Raw genomic sequence first — 20,578 nt, 5'->3', positions numbered from 1 at the left:
ACAGGCTTCCTGCTGAGCAGGGAGCCCAATGCGGGGCTCAATCCCAGGACCCTGGGCCGAAGGCAGACGCTTAAGGACTGAGCCACCCAGGCGCCCCAGAACATGAACTTTAAAAAAAAATCTTTTAATATACATTATAAGAGGGTGCCTGGAAGCCGGCTTCTCCCTCTTCCACTCCCCGTTTGTGTTCCTTCTCTCGCTGTCTCTGTCAAATAAATAAATAAAATCTTAAAATATATATATATGCATATATATATATATACACACACACACACATTATAAGATGACTTTCTGAGGTTTAAACCAATTTATATTGCTATCAACACTATAAAGTCGCCAATTCATTCCACTCTCTATAGCTGGATATTGTTTTCTAATCTCTGGTGCTTTGGTAGACAAAAAATTGTATTCATTGTTTTAATTCTTACTTTATTACTAATAAGACTATTAGTAATTAGGTTGAATTTCCCTTTATATTTAGTAGTCAATTGTACTCCCTCCTCCGTAAACTATACACTCAAGTCTTCAGTGTCTCTCATGTATTTTTATTATGAGCTCCTTATATACAAATGAGTTTAACTCTTTGCCGTGGCTGTAGCAAATCTACTTTCCTATTTGTCTTACGATGTTATGCATGATTTTTATTTGGTCAAATACACTGACCTTTTCCTTTGTGATTTCTTCTATTACTTTGTGCCTAGAAAGTGTTCCTCTCCTGGGAGAACTCCTAAATGTTTCAATGTCTTCAGACCCTAAGTTGGGGACCACTACTCTAACAAACTAATGTGAAAAGAGCTAGTGAAAGGAATGACTAGAAGGAAACCTGTTTGTTCTCTGCCAATGAATTGGGGGCGGGGGGGAACTTGTTAAGTTAGGTTTTCTCTTTATCATAAAGAAAGTATGTCAGTCAAAACACCTGAAAAAAACAGTACGAAAAACCACATTAGTAGAACCGAGGCATCTTGACAATGCCATTGTCATTACTGGGGGGAGGAGTGCGTGTGGACTGTGGTGTGCTGTTAGAGGACTATAGCAGACAGCCTGCAGGACTGCTAACACCACAGGTTTCAGAGACTACATTTCCACATGTATTGATCTTTAGCTCAGAAAAGGAGACTGTGACAAATTAGAAATGGCAATTTCCACTATATCTTCTGTGAAAAAGTAATGGGTAAAAGGTAAATAACTAAGAATCCCCACCCATTATTTGGCATGCTATTTTTATGTAGCTGTAAATTTAATTGTCTAATGCTGTATGCAGAAGAATCATTATCCTGGTAGCTGGTTTAGCAATCTCTGTGAAGAGAAATGGTAGAAGACATGATGGTAGGAACAATTTACTTCTAAGGCACTGACAAGGAGATGCTAAAATAAGAATCTAGTTGGAGACAGCTTCAGGATTTCTTTTACTGGAACTTCTGAAAAATAATCTCACAACTCTAAGGGAATGTAGAATCATATTCTAATCTCTCGAGATCTTCTCTGTATTTCTAGCATTTCTACACTGACGTACATTGACATATAGTACTTACGCCATTAAAAAAATGTAACAGGGGACAAATCATCATTCTACTTAAAGCGATCAGTAAACAGCTTAATTATCAACACCTTCATATACATGAGTCCACAGTTAGATAAAAGCAGACAATAACAAAAAGAAAACAGCACCCCATAGATCATTTATAACCTACAATAGTGGAATAGGGAGGGCAGGAAACGGAAGTGAGGGAGTATCTGTGTACTTACTACCTGTCAGCCACAGCACCAGGCATCTTATACGTACCATGCCATTTAATCTCCACAGCAACCGACTGAAATAAGACATTAGTATCCTCATTTTATTTCATTTCATTTTTAAGATTTTATTTATTTGACAGAGAGAGACACGGCGAGAGAGGGAACACAAGCAGGGGGAGAGGGAGAAGCAGGGGAGAAGCAGGCCTCCCGCAGAGCAGGGAGCCCAATGGGGGGCTCGATCCCAGACCCTGGGATCATGACCTGAGCCGAAGGCAGACGCTTAAGGACTGAGCCACCCAGGCGCCCCAGTAAAATAAAATTATAACTTACACTGCCTAATACTTGACAATTTAGAATGTGTTTTTACATACTCTATTCCATTTAATCCTCTAAACAGTTATGTGAAATAGATAGGGAAGGTATCCTTGGTTTGTAGGAGAGCTCAGGGTGGTGAAGTGACTTGTCCAAGATGGCACTATTACTAAAAGATTAAAAACAGGTCTGAAACGGGTCTTTGTACTTACAGAATGTTCTTTTCAACTACATCATGCCACCTAGCAAGGGGAAGTTGACATACATCCCTTCCTTCTGCCGAGATGCCAGCTTACCTAGACGAGCCCTCGTCCTGGGTCCCTGCATCTGACTTCGCAGTTCAGGCCTCAGATGAAACTTCTTTGCTTCATCAACTAGATCCCTGCACTGTAAACTACAGCGGATGAAAGGCTGAAACACAGCAGAGAGCAGAGTGAGCCACAGGGGCCATGTCTTTAATATACGAGTATAAATGGCACACGTAAGAAGGAACTTTTTGATCTAGAAAACCAGTTCCAGAAGGGCTGCTGGTAATAACTATGCAGTGGGTTTCCACAAATTAAGAAAACAATTTTTTAATAGACAATATTACATGGTTCAAAAATCAAATGACATAAAAAGATATACTGAGAAGTATTCTCTATCCACCTCAGCACTAGGCATTAACTATTTTTGTTTGTACATCCTTCCAGTGATTACACAAACACAAGTAGGAAATAGCTAATAAAAATTTTAAGGGAAAACCAAAAGGCTTCTGTTAATTCCTGGGATGATAGGAAGAAGTAAGTTTTGTCTGAAATAATTCCCCCAAGGTTCACAGCACTGTCACGATGCCTCTGTCTCCTCCTGAGGGAACTCTGTACTGGGCAGCTCTCCATCACATCCCTAGATTCACTCCCCATCTTTCTCCACTCCGCTCGCTGGCTTAGGAGACTGGCCTACACGAAGTATGTCGTAGGGTCCCTAGGCTCTCTGGCTTCTGGCTGGGCTCAACCAATGAGGACCTCCAGAAGAGCTCAGAGGGAGAAGGCGAGTGAGGCCAGACTCCCTCACTGCAGGGTGAGTGGTGAATTTGGGATTTCAGTCTCCTGGGTTGGACCCCAGAGTCTGCATTATGAATCACAACATAAAGAACAGACACGATGGCTGTATGAGTTGTTAGAAATTACAAATATGAGAAAAAGTTTGACACGTGACACTAACCAGCCTGCAACTTTTCTAATATGACCTGGAAAACTGTATGTAGTTAACTCCCCAAGAGGTCTGGGACTGGGTCAAAAGAAGGAATGCATTCACTGACCTGGGCTTTACCTATACGTTAAACAGCAGTATTCGCCCAAAGTATGGTCAGGGTGAATCGGTGATATACATGGTAAAAATTATGAAAACATACCACACACAAAGAACCTGGGTTGGAAAAACACTTTTATAAATAAACACAGTATAACCCAAATTGGTATTAAAATGCATCAAACTACTTTCACATTGATATCACGAGAGGTCAAAAATAGACTTGATAAGCAAAGCATCTTTTTCAGGGCAATCTGGAACAACTTATGTTTGATGGAGAAGGGGACATTTATCATCTCATGTTGCTTATGTAAAACACATAGGGGCATATAAAACAACAAGACAAGAAAACAGAAAATTAAACCACAGATTTCCATTTCCAGAAGGCTGACTTGCCAAGCAATTGTGTGGAGACTACCTAGCACCACCCTCTCTCCTCTCTGGCATTCCTAGACAGGCTAACTTGGGAGGCTCTGTGCCTATATTAAAATAACCAATTTTGAGTACACAATACTAAGTTCCAAGAGATATTCAAGGTTTTGGATCCTGTGTGTTTTGCATGCCTTACCTCAGCATCTATTACGTCTGTGATGTACCTGGGGGTCAGCAGGGGCATCCGGACGTACTGTAGCAGGTCAGGCAAGGATTCTTCTCGTTCCTTCTTGGCATGCTTCACCCAGTTGATGACAGCTTCAAAGACGGGTTCTTCAGAATCCACCTATAAGTGTATAATTACACAGCATGGAACTCTGCTTTTCCAATTATCTCACAATCTCAGAAAGTAACTGTGCTTACTTTCTCCTCCCTGTTCCCCATCCCCTACACGATTATTTCCTCCCTTCCAGAAATAGCTAAGCTCTTGGGAAAACAACCCTTGCCCACACAACTCACTAAGACCAGCCAAAGAGCTGCAGTAAAATTGGGTAAAAAATCTGAGATAGTGCCTAATAAACCATTAGTCACAAGTTGGCTTTTACTTCAGAAGTTTTTCCATTCCTGAATTTTTTTTCTGGCCATTTCTGAAACTTTACAGGGGGAGGAGGAATCCGTTGCCCTATTCAAAACTGGCTTTTTTTTTTTTTTCAAGTAAGCTCTATGCTCAATGTGGGGCATGAACTCACGACCCTGAGATCGAGAGTTGCTTGCTCTACCAACTGAACCAGGCAGGCACCCCCAAAATTGGCTCTAAAAATAACTTGTGTTCAAGGAAAGAAACAACAAATGTTGGAGAGAACGTGGAGAAAGGGGAACCCTCTTACACTGTTGGTGAGAATGCAAGTTGGTACAGCTACTTTGGAAAACACTGCGGAGGTTCCTCAAAAAGTTAAAAACAGAGCTACCCTATGACCCAGCAATTGCACTACTGGGCATTTACCCCAAAGATACAGATGTAGTGAAAAGAAGGGCCACATGCACCCCAGTGTTCATAGCAGCAATGTCCACAATAGCCAAACTGTGGAAGGAGCCGAGATGCCCTTCAACAGATGAATGGATAAAGAAGATGTGGTCCATACATTCAATGGAATATTACTCAGCCATTCAGAAAGGATGAATACCCAACTTTTGTGCCAACATGGATGGGACTGGAGGAGATTATGCTAAGTGAAATAAGTCAAGCAGAGAAAGTCAATTATCATATGGTTTCACTTATTTGTGGAACATAAGGGATAGCACGGAGGACATTAGGAGAAGGAAGGGAAAAATGAAGGGGGGGTGGAAATTGGAGGAGACGAACCATGAGAGACTATGGACTCTGAGAAACAAACTGAGGGTTTTAGAGGGGAGGGGGGGTGGGGGGATGGGCTTGCCCGGTGATAAGTATTAAGGAGGGCGTGTATTGCATATAACGCTGGGTGTTATATGTAAACAATGAATCATGGAACACTACATCAAAAACTAATCATGTACTGTATGGTGACTAACATAATAAAACAAATTAATTAATTAAAAATTTTATTATTAGCAAAGCAAAAAAAGTAAAAAATAAAAAAAATAACTTGTGTTCATTAAGTGCTGTCTAATGACCTCCAGGATTGCTCCCCAACTCCTCCATCCAAGCCTGTGAGGCAGGAACTTCTCTTACATCATTATGCTATAATACTGCAGTTTCCAAATAATTGTTAATTAGCATCTGAACAATTACCATTTATCAGGCACTGTGCTTTGAGACAATATATATAATTAATCATTTGGGGAGTGTATCTGTTCTGAGATACCTTTCAGAATGTGACAGTGCCTAGATAAAGACATCATTCTGTGAACTTTTCCCAAGAACTGAAAATAGAGAAAATGTTTCAGAACATTCATTCATTGGATTTACCAAACACCTACTAAGTGCCAGGCCCAGGGCTGGAAGCTGGTTATACACTGGTAACAAATTAGACATGAACTTTGCTTTTATGTGGGGAGATAACAGTAAAATGAACAATCCCACTTTGTCATTATATACCATGTAGGAAAAGTACAGGGGCTATGAGACAGAATAACATGAGATGTTCTAATTCAGATTGATGGGTCAGAAAAGGCCTCCCTGTAGAAGAAATACATTTCAATCTGATGGATGAGTAGCACTTAGCCAGGAAGAGTGACAAAGTACTCCAAGGCAAAAAGAGCACATGAAAAAACCCTAGAGCTGTATTGTCCAATATGGTAGCCACTAGCCATGTATGGCTATGTATGTTTACATTAATTAAAATTAAGTGAAATTAAAAACTCAGCTTCTCAGTCACACTAGCCACATTTCAAGTGCTCAACAGCCACACAAAGCAGGTGATTAGCAAACCGGACGGCATAACTATCAATCCTCCCCATCTTCACATGATGGTCTACTGGACAGCACTGTCCTAGAGCAAAAACGAACAGACTACAGGCTGGTGTAGTAGAATGAATGAGAAAGGGGAAGAATGGTAAAAGATCAAGCTGAAGAGGTAACCAAGGGCCAGCTCAGAGAGAGCATTAGAAGACTGGAATTTACTCTAACAGCAATGGGAAACCACTAAAAGGTTTCAACCAAGCTTGTGATATGATCATACTGATGTTTTAAAGATTACCCTGACTACCATGGGTAGAACAGTGTAGAAGGACCAAGAGCTGGGATACCAGTTAGAGGCTCCTCTGGTACATTAGGCCAAAGGTGATGGGTGCTTCGGGGCGCCTGGGTGGCTCAGTTGATTGGGCGTCTGCCTTCGGCTTAGATCGTGATCCCCAGGGTCCTGGGATCAGGCCCTGCATCAGGCTCCCTGCTCAGCGGGGAGTCTGCTTCTCCCACTCCCCCTGCTTGTGCTCTCTTTCTCTCTGTCAAGTAAATAAAATTAAAAAAAAAAAAAAAAAAGCGATGGGTGCTTAGACTATGGCAGTGGTGACAGAAATTTATGCAACAAATTTTACGGGAGGTCACACTAACCCAGCCTACTGATGGATTAGATGCAGAGGAGTGTGCAGAAGGCTGTCCACAATTTAAAAAAATTTTTTTTAAAGATAAGAATGACAAGCTCATAGTTGTAAACAGCTACACGCTAGGCTCTGATATATTTTAGGTTTAAATTAGATTTATCAATTTATAACGGGGTTTTTCAATGATGAGCAGAGATCCCTGATCTTACTGAAGACAGAATAAATTAGCACTGCAGAGAAACAGCTAAACTGGGAGGAAAAAAGCCCTACATTAATGCTTCACTATGGAGAAAAATTTCCCCCTAATAAATTTTCACAGAGAACTATTTCATGTATCAGGCACTGATAATTTAATGAGCAGAATGGCCCTATGCACTAAGCATGACTATTATCTACAGAAGAGGAAACCAAAGATTAGTGGTCAGGTTAACATGTGTCACACGGCCAAAATAAATCCCAGGATGATTCTAAAGCCCATGTTTGTTTGTTTTTTATGATTTTATTTATTTATTTGACAGAGACATAGAGAGCACAAGTAGGCAGAGTGGCAGGCAGAGGGAGAGGGAGAAGCAGGCTCTCCACTGAGCAGGGAGCCGGACGTGGGGCTTGATCCCAGGACCCTGGGATCACGACCTGAGCCGAAGGCAGCCGCTTAACCAACCGAGCCACCGAGGTGCCCCTAAGGCCCATGTTGTTTTAACCAGTACAATATACTGTTTCCCATTGTGTTAAATACTATCGTTTTATATAATTCAGAGGAAGTATTAGTTGGGGAGTCAAACATCTGGTTCCTCTTTCTGGCTGGTATACGGAAGAGGAAAAAAATGTGCCATTTGCTGTCTTTCCAGAAAAAAAGACAAGTCTTGACAGAGGCTGAAGGAAGACAAAAGAGTTCTTAAACTCTTGTCGTCTCAGTTTCTGAATAAAAAAGTTAGTCTTTTGCTCTCCCTGTTCCATTTAATTTTATTCCAAAGTTTACATAGTTCTAAAATAAATGATTGCTGTAACTGCTTGCTGATTTGGTCAATGAAAAACTAACTAGGCAACCTGCTCATAGTTTCTTGGAACAGAACAATCTGGAGCCAGTTGGCCCAGATATGAGGCCTGGTTCTACCACTTACTAGCTCTGGTATGATGGGTATCCTCAAAGCCTCAGTTTCTTCCTCTGAAAAAATGGAGACACTTTTGAGAACTACATTAGATAAGATATACCAAGAATAGTACAATTAAAATGAGAAGTCCAGGGTACAGGGATTTTTATCTTTTTTGTCTACAATCGGATTGCTGGTACATGGAACTGTTCTGGACACACCATTAAGCGCCCAATAAATATTTAATAAAGAAACCAACAGTAAATGCTGAGTTTTACCTCTTTTATTATTATGTGCAGTGAACTTCAAATCTATAGTACTCATTCTATTTACTATATTTTCTAATGTATGGATAAATCAAGAAAAATCAAGATATTCTAGCAAGTTACCAGTTTCCCAAGTCTGAGGAATGTGCCATTTGTCTATACCTGGCATTCCAGTGCATGGACACAATGTCCTACCACAGCAAGAGTGAGAACAAAACGTTAGCAAATACTTGGCTCAGTAACATTTGTAACAGCAGCTTCTCTGTACTAACATGACACCATGTCAAACTGTAAAATGATTCCTCTTTAGTTGGAAACAACGTCACCAAGGTGCCCTAATCAATTTTCCCTCAGAAAGTCAGTAGGGAGGGGTACCTGGGTGGCTCAGCCAGTTAAGCGTCTACCTTCAGCTCAGGTCATGATCCCAGTGTCTTGGGATCCAGCCCCACATCGGGCTCCATGCTTAGCAGGGAGCCTGCTTCTCCCTCTGCCTGCCTGCCTGCTTGTTATCTCTCTTTCTGTGTGTCAAATAAATAAAAATCTTCAAAAAAAAAAAAGTCAGTAGGGAAAGACAAAAAGAAAAAGTTGGCTAAAATTTTGATAAACATTCTGAAGACTGTATTGCATAAAAATCCTAGTTTTAATAAAATAAATTAGTTATCATTGCATTTACAAATGTGTATTATAGGATTTCTTTAGCAAATTCCTTCTATAGCACTTAGAAAATTCATCAGACTTTGATTCTTTTTAATATTAAAATGAGGTGCCATTAACTTCTGGGAATCCACTAATTCAAAGTTCATTTTTTTTTTTTAAAGATTTTATTTATTTATTTGAGAGAGAGAGAATGAGAGATAGAGAGCACGAGAGGGAAGAGGGTCAGAGGGAGAAGCAGGCTCCCTGGGACTCAATCCCAGGACTCCAGGATCATGACCCGAGCCGAAGGCAGTCGCTTTAACCAACTGAGCCACCCAGGCGCCCTCATTTTTTATTATTATCTAAGGAGGGTGAGAGGAAAAAATGAACTCTTAGCCTTCCTAGAGAATCGGATTTCTCCTGACTCGAGGAAACAAAACCTAACAGATGGACTTTTATCCTACCACTTGGCTCTGCTAGGTATTTTCTAGGAGCTACTAACCAGAGAATTCGACCACTGGAAATTAATGCCTTGGGCTTCAAAGACATCTATACCCCCATATTGGACTTCTCACTCCAATTGTCAGCCTAACTACAGATTTCTATTCAATAAAAACTCTGCTAAACTATTGGCACTATGATTTAGCATTAGGATTGACTAAGATCCTTCTTGCTGGGGTAAGTCACTGAACCCTTGCCCGCCCACCGGTAGTTTCCCCTCTGCTAGGTGAAAAACAACTCCCTCAAGGGGAGTTCGTATGTCCCTTCTTCCCACTCCCTCATAACCCCATTAGGCACTTACCATCTGCCTCCTGCTTATGATCGCCACCGTTTTTTTCCACTTCCTTTCTGATCCACTTCCTTTTTGATCTAATTTTAACTTAAAAGGTTTAATTCTTTTTTCTAATTTCTTCACTTTGAATAAGTTCATTATTCTCATTATACTCTCTTAAGTTTTGTCTTTTTGTCTGTCTCTACCACTACACACTGTGAATTACTGAAAACAAATGTATCTTACTCACTTTTGGGTCCATAGCATCTGGTACATATAGTTCATTGAGAATATCTACTGCTGTATAGTAGAAATTCTCAATAAATGTTTGTAAAATGAGTGAATGAGTAATAGAGAAGTGTTCTACAGAAATCTACTTTATTTCCAATTTCTGCTTATTCCACACTCTCTTTAATAGTGACTCTTGTGACACCTGGGTGGCTCAGCTGGTTAAGCATCTGCCTTTGGCTTGGGTTGTGATCCCAGGGTCCTGGGATCGAGTCCCACATGAGGCTCCCTGCTCAGCGGGGAACCTGCTTCTCCCTTTGCCTGCTGCTCCCCCTGCTTTTGCTCTCTCTCTCTCTCTCTCTCTCTGGCAAATAAATAAATAAAATCTTTAAAAAAAAATAGTTGTAAGACATCAGAGAAACATAAAAAAAAAAAAAGTGACTCTTAACCTTTGCGATCATACACTGAGGAAGGTGGCTAACTCCCTCCCATAAAAGTGCAAATAAATTTGGCATATAATTTCAGGGCACTGAGTGAAACCTTTGGAGCCAATACTGACACTTGATTAAGATGCCCTGCTACAAAAAGACAGTAATTCCACCTTGTTTTTCCCAGGTTCTGTAATGGCCCAGTCTTAAAGAAACCCGAATACCAAGCCAAATTTGTACCTGAATTTCATCACACTTGATTAACTTTTCCACCTCTCCTTGACTTAGAAGAATGAATTCTTCATGCTGTACCACTTCAGGAAAATGCTTCTGGCTAAAAACCTCAGCTGCTTGCATCAGGTCAACACAATTGTGAGTTTCAGCAAAATCCCTGATACCCAGGCAATTGGAGGGGTCCAACTGACTTTCTAAGAACTCACAGCAGGCTTGCTTCACACCTAGGACAAACACAGACAATGAACACTTCAGAGTACTTGACCAGGTGTGAACTGGTCTACATTCTTGGATCAAGATGTCTTCTCTACACGGTAACAGAGGAATCCTGGCTCAACAGCTGGTGATCAGATTAGAAATTTTATGCTTAAGGAATTCAAATGCAATTTCTGTCTTATGTGCTATGTGACCTTCAAAGAAGGCCTTTACAACTATGTCTCTGTTTCAGCTTTAAAATAAGTATAGCAAGACAAATTGTTTCGATGGACACTGGCACAATTAAACAAAAATGCCTATAAAACTCTTGGGAATCAAGCTTTTATAAAATCAATCACAATTTAACATAATGTACCTAATTTCTACTCCATATGCAAACTTACTGAAAGACTCCTATGAAGGAAAAGTAAAAGACACTAACACCAATCTCTTATTTCTCTAATTGACAAGTTCAGAGTATGAATCTAATGTTACAGCTGTGCACTAATGCAAAAGCTTCACACTGTTTTCAATCATGTATTAAAAAGTGAAAATTTTCAACCATGTGTTTCGAAAAACTGAAAATCATAGAAACATCAGAGCAAGTTAAGAAAGACGGGCTGGGAACAGCAATATTTAATCTCGTGAAAACATTATATACTTTCATTTTTGTATGTCAATTTAAATTTTCAACAGATAATTTACATGGCTGAAAAATTAAAAGTACAAAAGGGTTTGCCATGGATAATCCCCCAGCCTCCCTATCCACCTGGCCATCTAGTTCCTTTCCATGTAGCCTATGAATAATATCAGTCTCCTGTGTTTCCCTGTAGAGTTACAGTGTACATATATGTAAGAAAATGCGTCTATAATCCCCTCTTCCATTTTTTAAAAAACATAAAAGGTGCAAATGCTCTCTTCTGAAGAGCCAAACACTCACATGTGGAGAGGCTCTTTGATACTGTGATTGAAATCTGATCTTCTGTGCCACAAGCAGTAAACGTGAGTGCCCATGGTCTGTCTCCATAATTTTTAGGATTAAGTTTACATCATTAATTTTAAACACTTCCAAGGCTACCTTGGCACGACAGCAACTTTAACATCCGTACCTTTCAGCTGGAGCAGACAGGCTGCAGGGAGCAGTTCCTGCACGTTCTCCACTGTCACATGTACGGTTTCAGTGTACACAAAGTCCAACAGAATTTCCATGGTAGAAGCAGTTAAACCTTGAATATCAACATAAGGTTTCCCCTTCTCTGAAAGCTGAAAATTCAAAGGGTATGAAATAATGGTGGTTATAATTCCACGAGATGAAGGCAGAATCTCATATCCAAGAGCTTGAAGGGATGTTAATATTAACTGAATACACAGCTTTAAAAAATTATGGTCTAATTTGTTTGATTTGTATAAAGCAAATATGGCATATATTTGTAGCTTTTCAAATTGGGGGCAGCCGTATGTAACCCAAGAGCACACAATGAGGTGACACCTTGGAATATCAATGGTACCAGTGAATAATTTAAAACTCTGCTTTCATAATAAAACACAGATCTATTACAGAATAAATGCAAAAATTCCGTGAACATGCTGCTGGTGTCCCTCAGCTTTTAAGATAAAACACAAAATTTCAACGAAATTTCATGCTTGTAGAGGACCCTATGGCTTACAGCTCCAGACCCTCCAAGATTACTCAGTATTGTTCTATTTGTCCTTAGACTACATTTGGTAACGACGAAAACATGCAAGTCATCTTAAGGGGCCTTCTACTGTGACACTGAACATAACTAGTTTGATACTTTTTTTTTTTAAGATTTTATTTATTTATTTGACAGAGAGAGACACTGAGAGAGGGAACACAAGCAGGAGGAGTGAGAGAGGGAGAAGCAGGGTTCCCGCCGATCAGGGAGCCCGATGCGGGGCTTGATCCCAGGACTGTAAGATCGCGACCTGAACCGAAGGCAGACACTTAATGACTGAGCCACCCAGGCACCTCTGTTTGATACTTTTTCAAAATAATGGATCGAGTCTATTTCGGGATTACTGAATTGTTAGTGGCCTACTTAGTCCAGAATATATCCTTAGAGTAATGGGTATCGAAGAGGCCAGACAATCATAGAAAACTGTTGACTAAGAGTAGAAATCTTCAGTTTTACAGGACAGTAAACTACCTGAAAATTGACTGCCTTATGAAAATTTTATTACATCTGAACCTTAGTTAGAAATTCAAATTATTCACAAAACTCCAGTGCACTTTCATTATAAACTAAATGTCTTTATCAGTTTTGATTTCTCCATCAGCCCAAAATAATAATAAAAAAGTATTCTCTACCAAGGCCAATAACAAAATCAATCCCTAACATTAAAAATGTCACTAGTACATCATTTTGGAAAAGTGTTTTATTAACATTGCACATAGTAAAAATATTTGCAAACAGAAATATATAAGTACATCTATTCCAGAAATTTCTTATTCAACAAACCATATTCTCATCAAATAACTATTTTTTAAATATGAAAATATTTCACTATTTATTGACTCAGAGCAATTTATAGTATCATTTCACATTTATATTTGCTTTACAATTTTTCCAAGTGCTTCTTATCTACTATTATTTCACCTAATTCTCACAGCAATCTGGTAAGGATTTAGAGGTCTGGCATTATTCCCATTCAAAGAAGTTATGCGACCTAACCAAGGTACTAGTTAAACCTCAGGTACTAGCTAAAACTCAGGTCCTTTCGTCTCACTCAAATGATCTTTCCGTTGGACCACATTCGAGGAGCGTTTCAGGGCCAGAAGAAAATAATGAAACCATGTAGTTCAACTACTTTATTTTAAAGATCAACCCAGTGAAGTTAGATGGTTGTCATGGTTCATGCAGCATTGCTAAGAGAACTGAGCCTAGGACCCAGATCTCTGGACCCTCTCCTTTGTATCAATTACTCTTAAAAATAAAGACAAAACCATCTGGCATTTTCTTGCCTAATACCAGTTTTTAAAGAAAGACTATAACATAATCCCTGATGAGAAAAAAGAATTCTTTTATAGAACTCTATACCAATTTCAATGTGCAGAGAGAGTAAAGACAGACTAATTTTCCTCAAGCTGACAAAGAACAGGATGTACAATATATAATTAGTAGTCAGCAGTCCTGATCCATTAGTACTTCATGCTCAGCAGCTGCTGAGAGAACCTTCCTTACCCAGTTAAATGCCAACTGCTTCTGATGCTCTTGGGCAGATACTTTTTCTGGAGGACGATATAGGACATGATCTGTGATGTTATATTACACAAGAGCATTTTAAAATTAGCCTGAATTAGCAGGAATGATCTGTCAGGTTTCCATGTTTTTCCTACCAGCCATGTGACCGAGCATTGGCTCAGAGCATCATAAACTATTTTGGCTTTGAAATTATAGAATATAAAAAATCTACATATCAGAGGCTGAAGAAGCACAGTTAATTAAATTTGTATAAAGCAAGTAAGATTTGTATAAAGCAATACAGCATATATTCATAGATTTTCAAATATGGCATATATTGTTCAGGTTTAGAGTCAGAAAATTTAGGAATAAACCCCATCTTTAGCATTTATAAGCCATGTGACCTAAGGCGAGTCATTTAACATCTGAGACTTTGTTTCTTCATTTGTAAAATGAGATGGTAACATCTAACCCTACGGTGAAGGACATACAGCCATCACTCTCCTATTCAGATCCAATGGCAAAATCTTCACTAAGGTGATGAGATTAACTAAATACTGATGGTTAAAAAAAAATTTTTTTTAAGATTTTATTGAGAGAAAGAGCGTGCGCATGAGCAGCGGGGAGAGGGAGAAGCAGGCTCCCCTCAGGGCAGGGAGCCTGACGTAGGGCTCGATCCCAGGACCCTGGGATCATGACCTGAGCCTAAGGCAGACACTTAACCGACTGAGCCACCCAGGTACCCCCCCCCTTTCTAATTTTTAAAGGAGCGCCTGGGTGACTCAGTCAGTTAAGCCTACGACTATTGATTTCGGCTCAGGTCATGATCTCAGGGCCGTGAGATTGAGCCCTGTGTCGGCCTCCCCGCTAGACATGTAGCCTGCTTAAGATTCTCTCTCTCCGTCCCTCTGCCCCCTCCCCCATCCCTGCTTGTGTGCTCTCTTAAAAAATTTTTTTTGAAAATAGCGTTTTTTAAAAATAACGTTAACATAATGAGATATTTCAGGCATATGTATAAGCAGAGATACATGATATAATACACATTGGTGTACTCTCACTCAAGCTTAAAAAAATTCAAGAGCCTGGGTGGCTCATAGGTTAAGCATCCAACTCCTGATTTCTTGATTTTGGCTCAGGTCATGATCTCAGGGTTGTGAGATCGAGCCCTGTGACAGGCTCCATGCTCAGGCTTCCCTTCTCCCTCTACCTTTACCTGCCCCCTGCACCCTGCTCTTGCACTCTTTCACTCTAAAATAACCAAACCTTGAAAAAAAATTCAAGATAATTGATTTAAATTTTAAAAATCAGACTTGAGATTTTTGAAAAATAAAAAAGCTGCAGTGCTCTCTGCTGTTTGGCTTTCTAAGAGCACTTCACAATACATTCAACAGCCTTACTCTTCATTTTAAGTATTCTGCCAATTACTAAAGCAGTCTTTTAAAAAAAGATTTATTTATTTATTTATTTGAGGAGGGGAGGGGCAGAAGGAGAGATTCTTCAAGCAGACTCCCGGCTGAGTGGAGAAGAGCAGGAGGGGAGGCCGACTCCATCTCACACCCATGATATCACAACCTGAGCTGAAACCAAGAGTTGGACACAACCAGCTGAGCCACCCAAGCGCCCCTAAAGGAGTCTCTTTCATTCTTCTCTCTCTTTCTAAAATATTTTACTTATATATTTGACAGAGAAAGAGAGAGGGGGAGAGAGAGCCGCACAAGGAGAGGTAGGGAAGAGGCAGAGGGAGAAGCAGGCTCCCCGCTGAGCCGGGAGCCCGATGCGGGGCTCGATCCCAGGACCCTGGGATCACGACCTGAGCCGAAGGCAGACGCTTAACGACTGAGCCACCCAGGCGCCCCTCAAGCAGTCTTTCTTAATACCTATATGCACCTTTTTTCTTGTCAAGTCAACCTTTTCCTTATTCCCTTTAACTGCTTATACTCCACAGTCAGCATCTTTTTCCAAGTTATACTGCATATACCTATACAGTCACGAAGTCATTTATTAAGTCCTCCTCCTCTCATTTGAAATTACTCTAAATCTACACTGGCAGAATGAATGTTGATTTTCTTCATATATTATTAGGTGGAGTTGGATGAGGACTGAATCCTACTCTCCTTTCCTTCTCTCCCCCTTATCCTCCTAGAATTCACTTTAAAATCTTAAACTTTAGAAGGAAAAAAAACAAAACAGGAAAACAAATTTTAAAAATAAGTAAATCCAGTAGCTGACATTTGTGTTTTACCACAGGCCAGACACTGTTCTAAACACTTCACATGTGATTTTCTCAAATAACTGTCACAATAACCATATGTGACTGCAATTGCTAGTACCCCTAATTTAGAGATGAGGAAACTAAGACATAGTCTAAAGGCAGATTTTGACCAGAGTCTGTCCGCTGAACCACCGTACTATAGAAATTCACCATTACATCAAACTTTTACTATTTTATTCAATGAAATGAGACAACTACAAGGTTACAAGTGTGAATTTCATTTGTGAGGCATTAAATTACCACTTACCTCACTGGTGAACATGGCGCAGAAGTAATCGCTACAGGCAGCTAGCACAATCCGATGGGCAGGGAAGTCTTTCTGCTCTACTCTCAAAGTCACATCACAGAGGGTATTGCTCTTCCGGAGAGAGTTCATTGAATTGAGGATGGATTTAGCGTGAGTATTTGTCATTATGTCTTTGGGGGCCATAATGCCTCCCATCAAGCAATATGGAGAAAGAATGAAAAGGGGTCCTTGGATTCTGCAAGTACAAGAGAAAAAAACCCAGAGCACACCTGAAGGACGAGGAAAATTAAACATATTCAATTACCTACACAAATAAGGAGGCTTCCTCAGACCCAAACCCAAGTAGAGAGTACTCCTATTACTGGTCTTAACCACAACAATCTAACCACAAACCCAAGTAAAAACAATCTCTTCCTCCAAATTCCAATATCGAGTGCCCCTGCCACTTGACATTTATTATAATCAATACTCAACTGTACTGTAAATAGAAAAAAACCCATACATACCTTGCATATGTTCACAACGCTGTCACAGTCTCAAATGATAAAATGAAAAGACAAAATTTCCTAAAGGTGTGACATCACTATTACTTAATATCCATAAGTAGATTAAGTAGGTATTTAGAGGATAGGATTCTGTTTTATGTATTTTTTCCTATCCTAGCAGGTGTACCTTAAATGTTTAGAAATCAAATGTAAGAAAAGAAAAATTGTGTATTCAACTTAGAGCAATAAAGGCCAGAGTCAGTGAAAATGAACTTTTTTCTAAACAAGTAAGCAAATAATTATTATGACTTCCAAATATATCTGGATTTCTTCTTAAAAATGACATTTCAAATGAGGACCCGATACCTACCCTGAATAATGGAAACACTGCAAGCTTACCTATGATTAAGTTATTGAAGCTCTTTAAGGGTCTTCCTACTCTACATTAGTAGCAAACATCCAGTAGTAATTCTTCTACACTGAAACCAAGAGCCTGATTATGAGGATAGAAACCTATTAAAACTCCACTACTGATTTTACTGCCATAGCCAGTCACTTGCTAAGTTCACTTGTATGCATCAATTAAAAAAACTCAGTAATACATTACATATTAAAAAAACCCAATGTACTTTTTACTCTCTTGATTATTGACAGGCTTTAGTGTTTTTTTGTTTGTTTCAAGGACAACTTCTGGGGAATGAAATGGGATGGTTATTAAGAAAGTCTTATTTGGAATCTATAACTTTCTGAAATAATCTAAGGGGGAAAAAAATCAAACAATGATCTTCAAGAGTCCACAACTCACAACCGGAATTTTTGAAGAGCACAAACGAGATCCTAAATTCTCATCTACTTCTATATACAGTTAGCATTATTATTTTATAAGCACTCTAGATATAATCTTTCCAACAACCGGCAAGATCCATTTTACAGAATAGGTGATTCACCAAAGCATATGACGTTTTTCAAAAAGATTTTCCTTAAGTCTATTTACTTCCAATTCTGAAGATGTAAGAAAAGTCTGAACAGATGCCCATTTACTGTGAAGATTTTCTGAGGAGTTACCACAGGGCTGAGCCTAGGGCTGGGTTTTACAGTTTCAGTGTCAAAACCGACAGTAACCTTAATTCAGTGTAGTCTTCCTCCTTGGGGACTCCTGCCTCATAAAGCAAAATCTCAGCCCTATCTTTCACTCTCACATTTTTGGAACTTCCGTTAACATCTGAGCAGAGGGGTTCCACCACGGAAGATTCAGGGAGGGGGCGAGAGCGGAAAGGTGTCAAATTCTAGAAAGACTAAATTCCAGGTGGGAGAAGGAAAGACAGTCTCCCCTCCTGACAACACCGGGAACAGCGCGGGCAGCTCCAGGTGGAGATCCTGGAGGGGCGCAATCAGAGAGGGGATGAGAGGAGGGCGCTCCAGGCCAGGAGCGCCCCCGGCCCCGCAAGCCTCCCTCCGCTCACCGGCGTCTCTGCGTTCCACACCAGAGGGAGTCGATGGATGGGGGAAGGGCCGTAACCGGGAGTCGGGAGCTAGGAAGGAAAGAGCAGAGCTGCCTGCCACCGCCTCCTGCGACTCACCTCCGCTCGCGGGCCCACTCAGCCACGCCGGGCCTGTTCCCCGCCCGTGGGAACTGGGTGGGGCGCGGGGCCAGCAGGCGGCTCAGGAGGAGCCCAAGCGCCGCCGCCGCCGCCCCGACCCGAAGGCTTTGGAGCCGTCACCGTGGTCTTCCAGGATCTCGCCTCCTGGGCCGCGCGACGTGATGACGTAATGCAACTCGAGGCCCGCCCTCCTCCCTGCCGCGAGCTGCGTCACGTGGGGAGGAGGCGTCACGTGACCTACAGGTACCGGGGTGCCGGGCTTCCGCCCACTTAGAGAAAGGTAGAGGGAAAAGGTGGGGCACAGTGGGGTCCGGCAGGGAGGGGCGGGGTGTACAGTTCTCTTGCCGCGTGATTGGCTGAGACCAGATTCTGCCCCAGTCTCCCGAGATCCAGCAGATTGACCGGATTCCACCTTTTTTTTTTTAAGATTTTTTTTTTAATTTATTTATTTGAGAGAAAGAATGAAAGAAAGAGAGCACATGAGAGGGGGGAGGGTCAGAGGGAGATGCAGACTCCCTACCGAGCAGGGAGCCCGATGTGGGACTCGATCCCCGGACTCCGGGATCATGACCTGAGCCGAAGGCAGTCGCTTAACCAACTGAGCCACCCAGGCGCCCTGGATTCCATATTTCTAAACTAAGGAGCTGGTTGCAGGAAGTATGTTTTACCTGGCGAGTATTCAGGAACCCTCTCTCATCGAGAAAGCCCATGGGGGCTTCAAATTTCTTTACGTCCATTGTCCACAACGGCCTTTTCCCGCGGACCATGGCTGTGGGGAGAATCCTCTGAGCCCTGCGATCCACTGACCTCAGCATTCTGTGCATCATAATGGGGCCCATCATCACCCTTGAGGTGGTTACTCCTCTACTTCTTGCCGTGCAGGACAATGTAGTGGAAGGAACTTGTGGTCACTAGAAGTTGGACGCTGTGAAGGAAATTGCGAAGGATCGTATGGGAAGTCCCAGTAGTCATCATTTCCCCTCTTTCTCTTCTGCTGACTTTTCACCAGCTCGCGGGTGCTGAGTGTTAAGTTTAGGAATTGTGCTTCTAATTGATTTTGGCACACTTATCTTAGTGGTTCAGAGGGGAATGAGGAACTATCAACTTCCGTGAATGTCCAAACTATTTTTGATGATACAGTACTTCCCCCTTATCCAGGGGGGATATGTTCCAAGGCCTCCAGGGGATGCCTGAAACCATGGATAAATGAGTAATACTGAATACCCTATTTATGCTATGTTTTTTTTCCTATACATACGTATCATGAAGTTTAATCGTTAAGTTAGGCATAGTAGGAAATCAACAATAATAAAACAGACTATACCAATACACTAAAATAAAAGTTGTGTGAATGTGGTCTCTCTCTCTCTCTCTCTAAAATTATTGTACTGTATCCACCCTTCTCCTGATGATGTGAGATGATAACATGCCTACATGATGGGATGAAGTGAAGGGAATGATGTAGACACTATGACAGTGTTAGGCTACCAACTGGCCTGGCAATGTGTCCGGGGATCATCTGGTTCCAGACAGCAATGACTACTGCTAACTGAAATTGTGGAGAAGGGAGAACCACTGTAATGTTTTCCTTTGCAGGACCTTTGATTTATGGATAATAAAATGATAACCAAGTGGGTAGCAATCTAATTTTACATAGTGTTTCCATCTTTCATATCATCTTTCTCTGATCTAAAAGTATCCCTGATTGGGCCACCTGGGTGGCTCAGTCAGTTAAGCATCCAACTCTTGGTTTTGGCTTAAGTAGTGATCTCATGAATCGTGAGAATGAGCTCCACCTCGGGTTTGGTGCTCAGCAGGGAGCCTGCCTGAAGATTCTCTCCATCTGCCAAGCCCCTCCCCCCCCACCCCTGCTGCTTCTTGCTTGAGTGCACATGCTGTCTCACAAATAAATGATCTTAAAGTATCCCTGATTTACGCATTGTGTGGGCAAGCGGGATTGACACAAGTTCTATTGGGGGTATTTGGGAAAAGTGAACCAAAATGATGACTGAAGATAACTTTAACTGAGTGATTTTCATAAATTTATCCCTTATATATACTCACGCACATGTAAAATGATGTGTGCACCAGGTTGTCTGTAGATTAGATTGAAAACAAACTTAACGTCCATTAGTAGGGAACTGCTTCAGGAAGTGTGGAACATCCATACAATACAATATCATGAAGT

At 41.0% G+C, this 20,578-nt stretch overlaps 1 protein-coding gene across 4 annotated transcripts in view; it reads right to left on the bottom strand.

Annotated features, from left to right (window-relative positions):
• The window catches only part of KLHL12 (kelch like family member 12), a 29,904-nt gene extending 10,686 nt beyond the window's left edge, over positions 1-19,218 (bottom strand). The window contains exons 1-7 of one of the 4 annotated variants that reach the window (XM_028120258.2): positions 19,059-19,142; positions 17,784-17,791; positions 16,305-16,539; positions 11,692-11,845; positions 10,394-10,611; positions 3,908-4,057; positions 2,346-2,460 (exon numbers count right to left, since the gene is read on the bottom strand). In XM_028120258.2, coding sequence (XP_027976059.1) covers positions 2,346-2,460; positions 3,908-4,057; positions 10,394-10,611; positions 11,692-11,845; positions 16,305-16,539; positions 17,784-17,791; positions 19,059-19,127 — 949 coding nt within the window. In that variant the 5' untranslated portion in view covers positions 19,128-19,142. Of the gene's footprint in view, positions 1-2,345; positions 2,461-3,907; positions 4,058-10,393; positions 10,612-11,691; positions 11,846-16,304; positions 16,540-17,783; positions 17,792-18,369; positions 18,544-19,058; positions 19,143-19,197 lie in introns of those variants that run through there. The other 3 variants (XM_028120255.2, XM_028120256.2, XM_028120257.2) reach the window with 3 other exon arrangements.
• Between the last annotated feature and the right edge of the window lie 1,360 nt (positions 19,219-20,578).

The sequence above is a fragment of the Eumetopias jubatus genome, unplaced genomic scaffold (genome assembly GCF_037043125.1).
Source record: "Eumetopias jubatus isolate StellerSeaLion01/CBP00866 unplaced genomic scaffold, mEumJub1_p1.0 scaffold_12, whole genome shotgun sequence".
NCBI classification, from domain to species: domain Eukaryota; kingdom Metazoa; phylum Chordata; class Mammalia; order Carnivora; family Otariidae; genus Eumetopias; species Eumetopias jubatus.
This window is presented reverse-complemented; position numbering and strand designations above follow the sequence as displayed.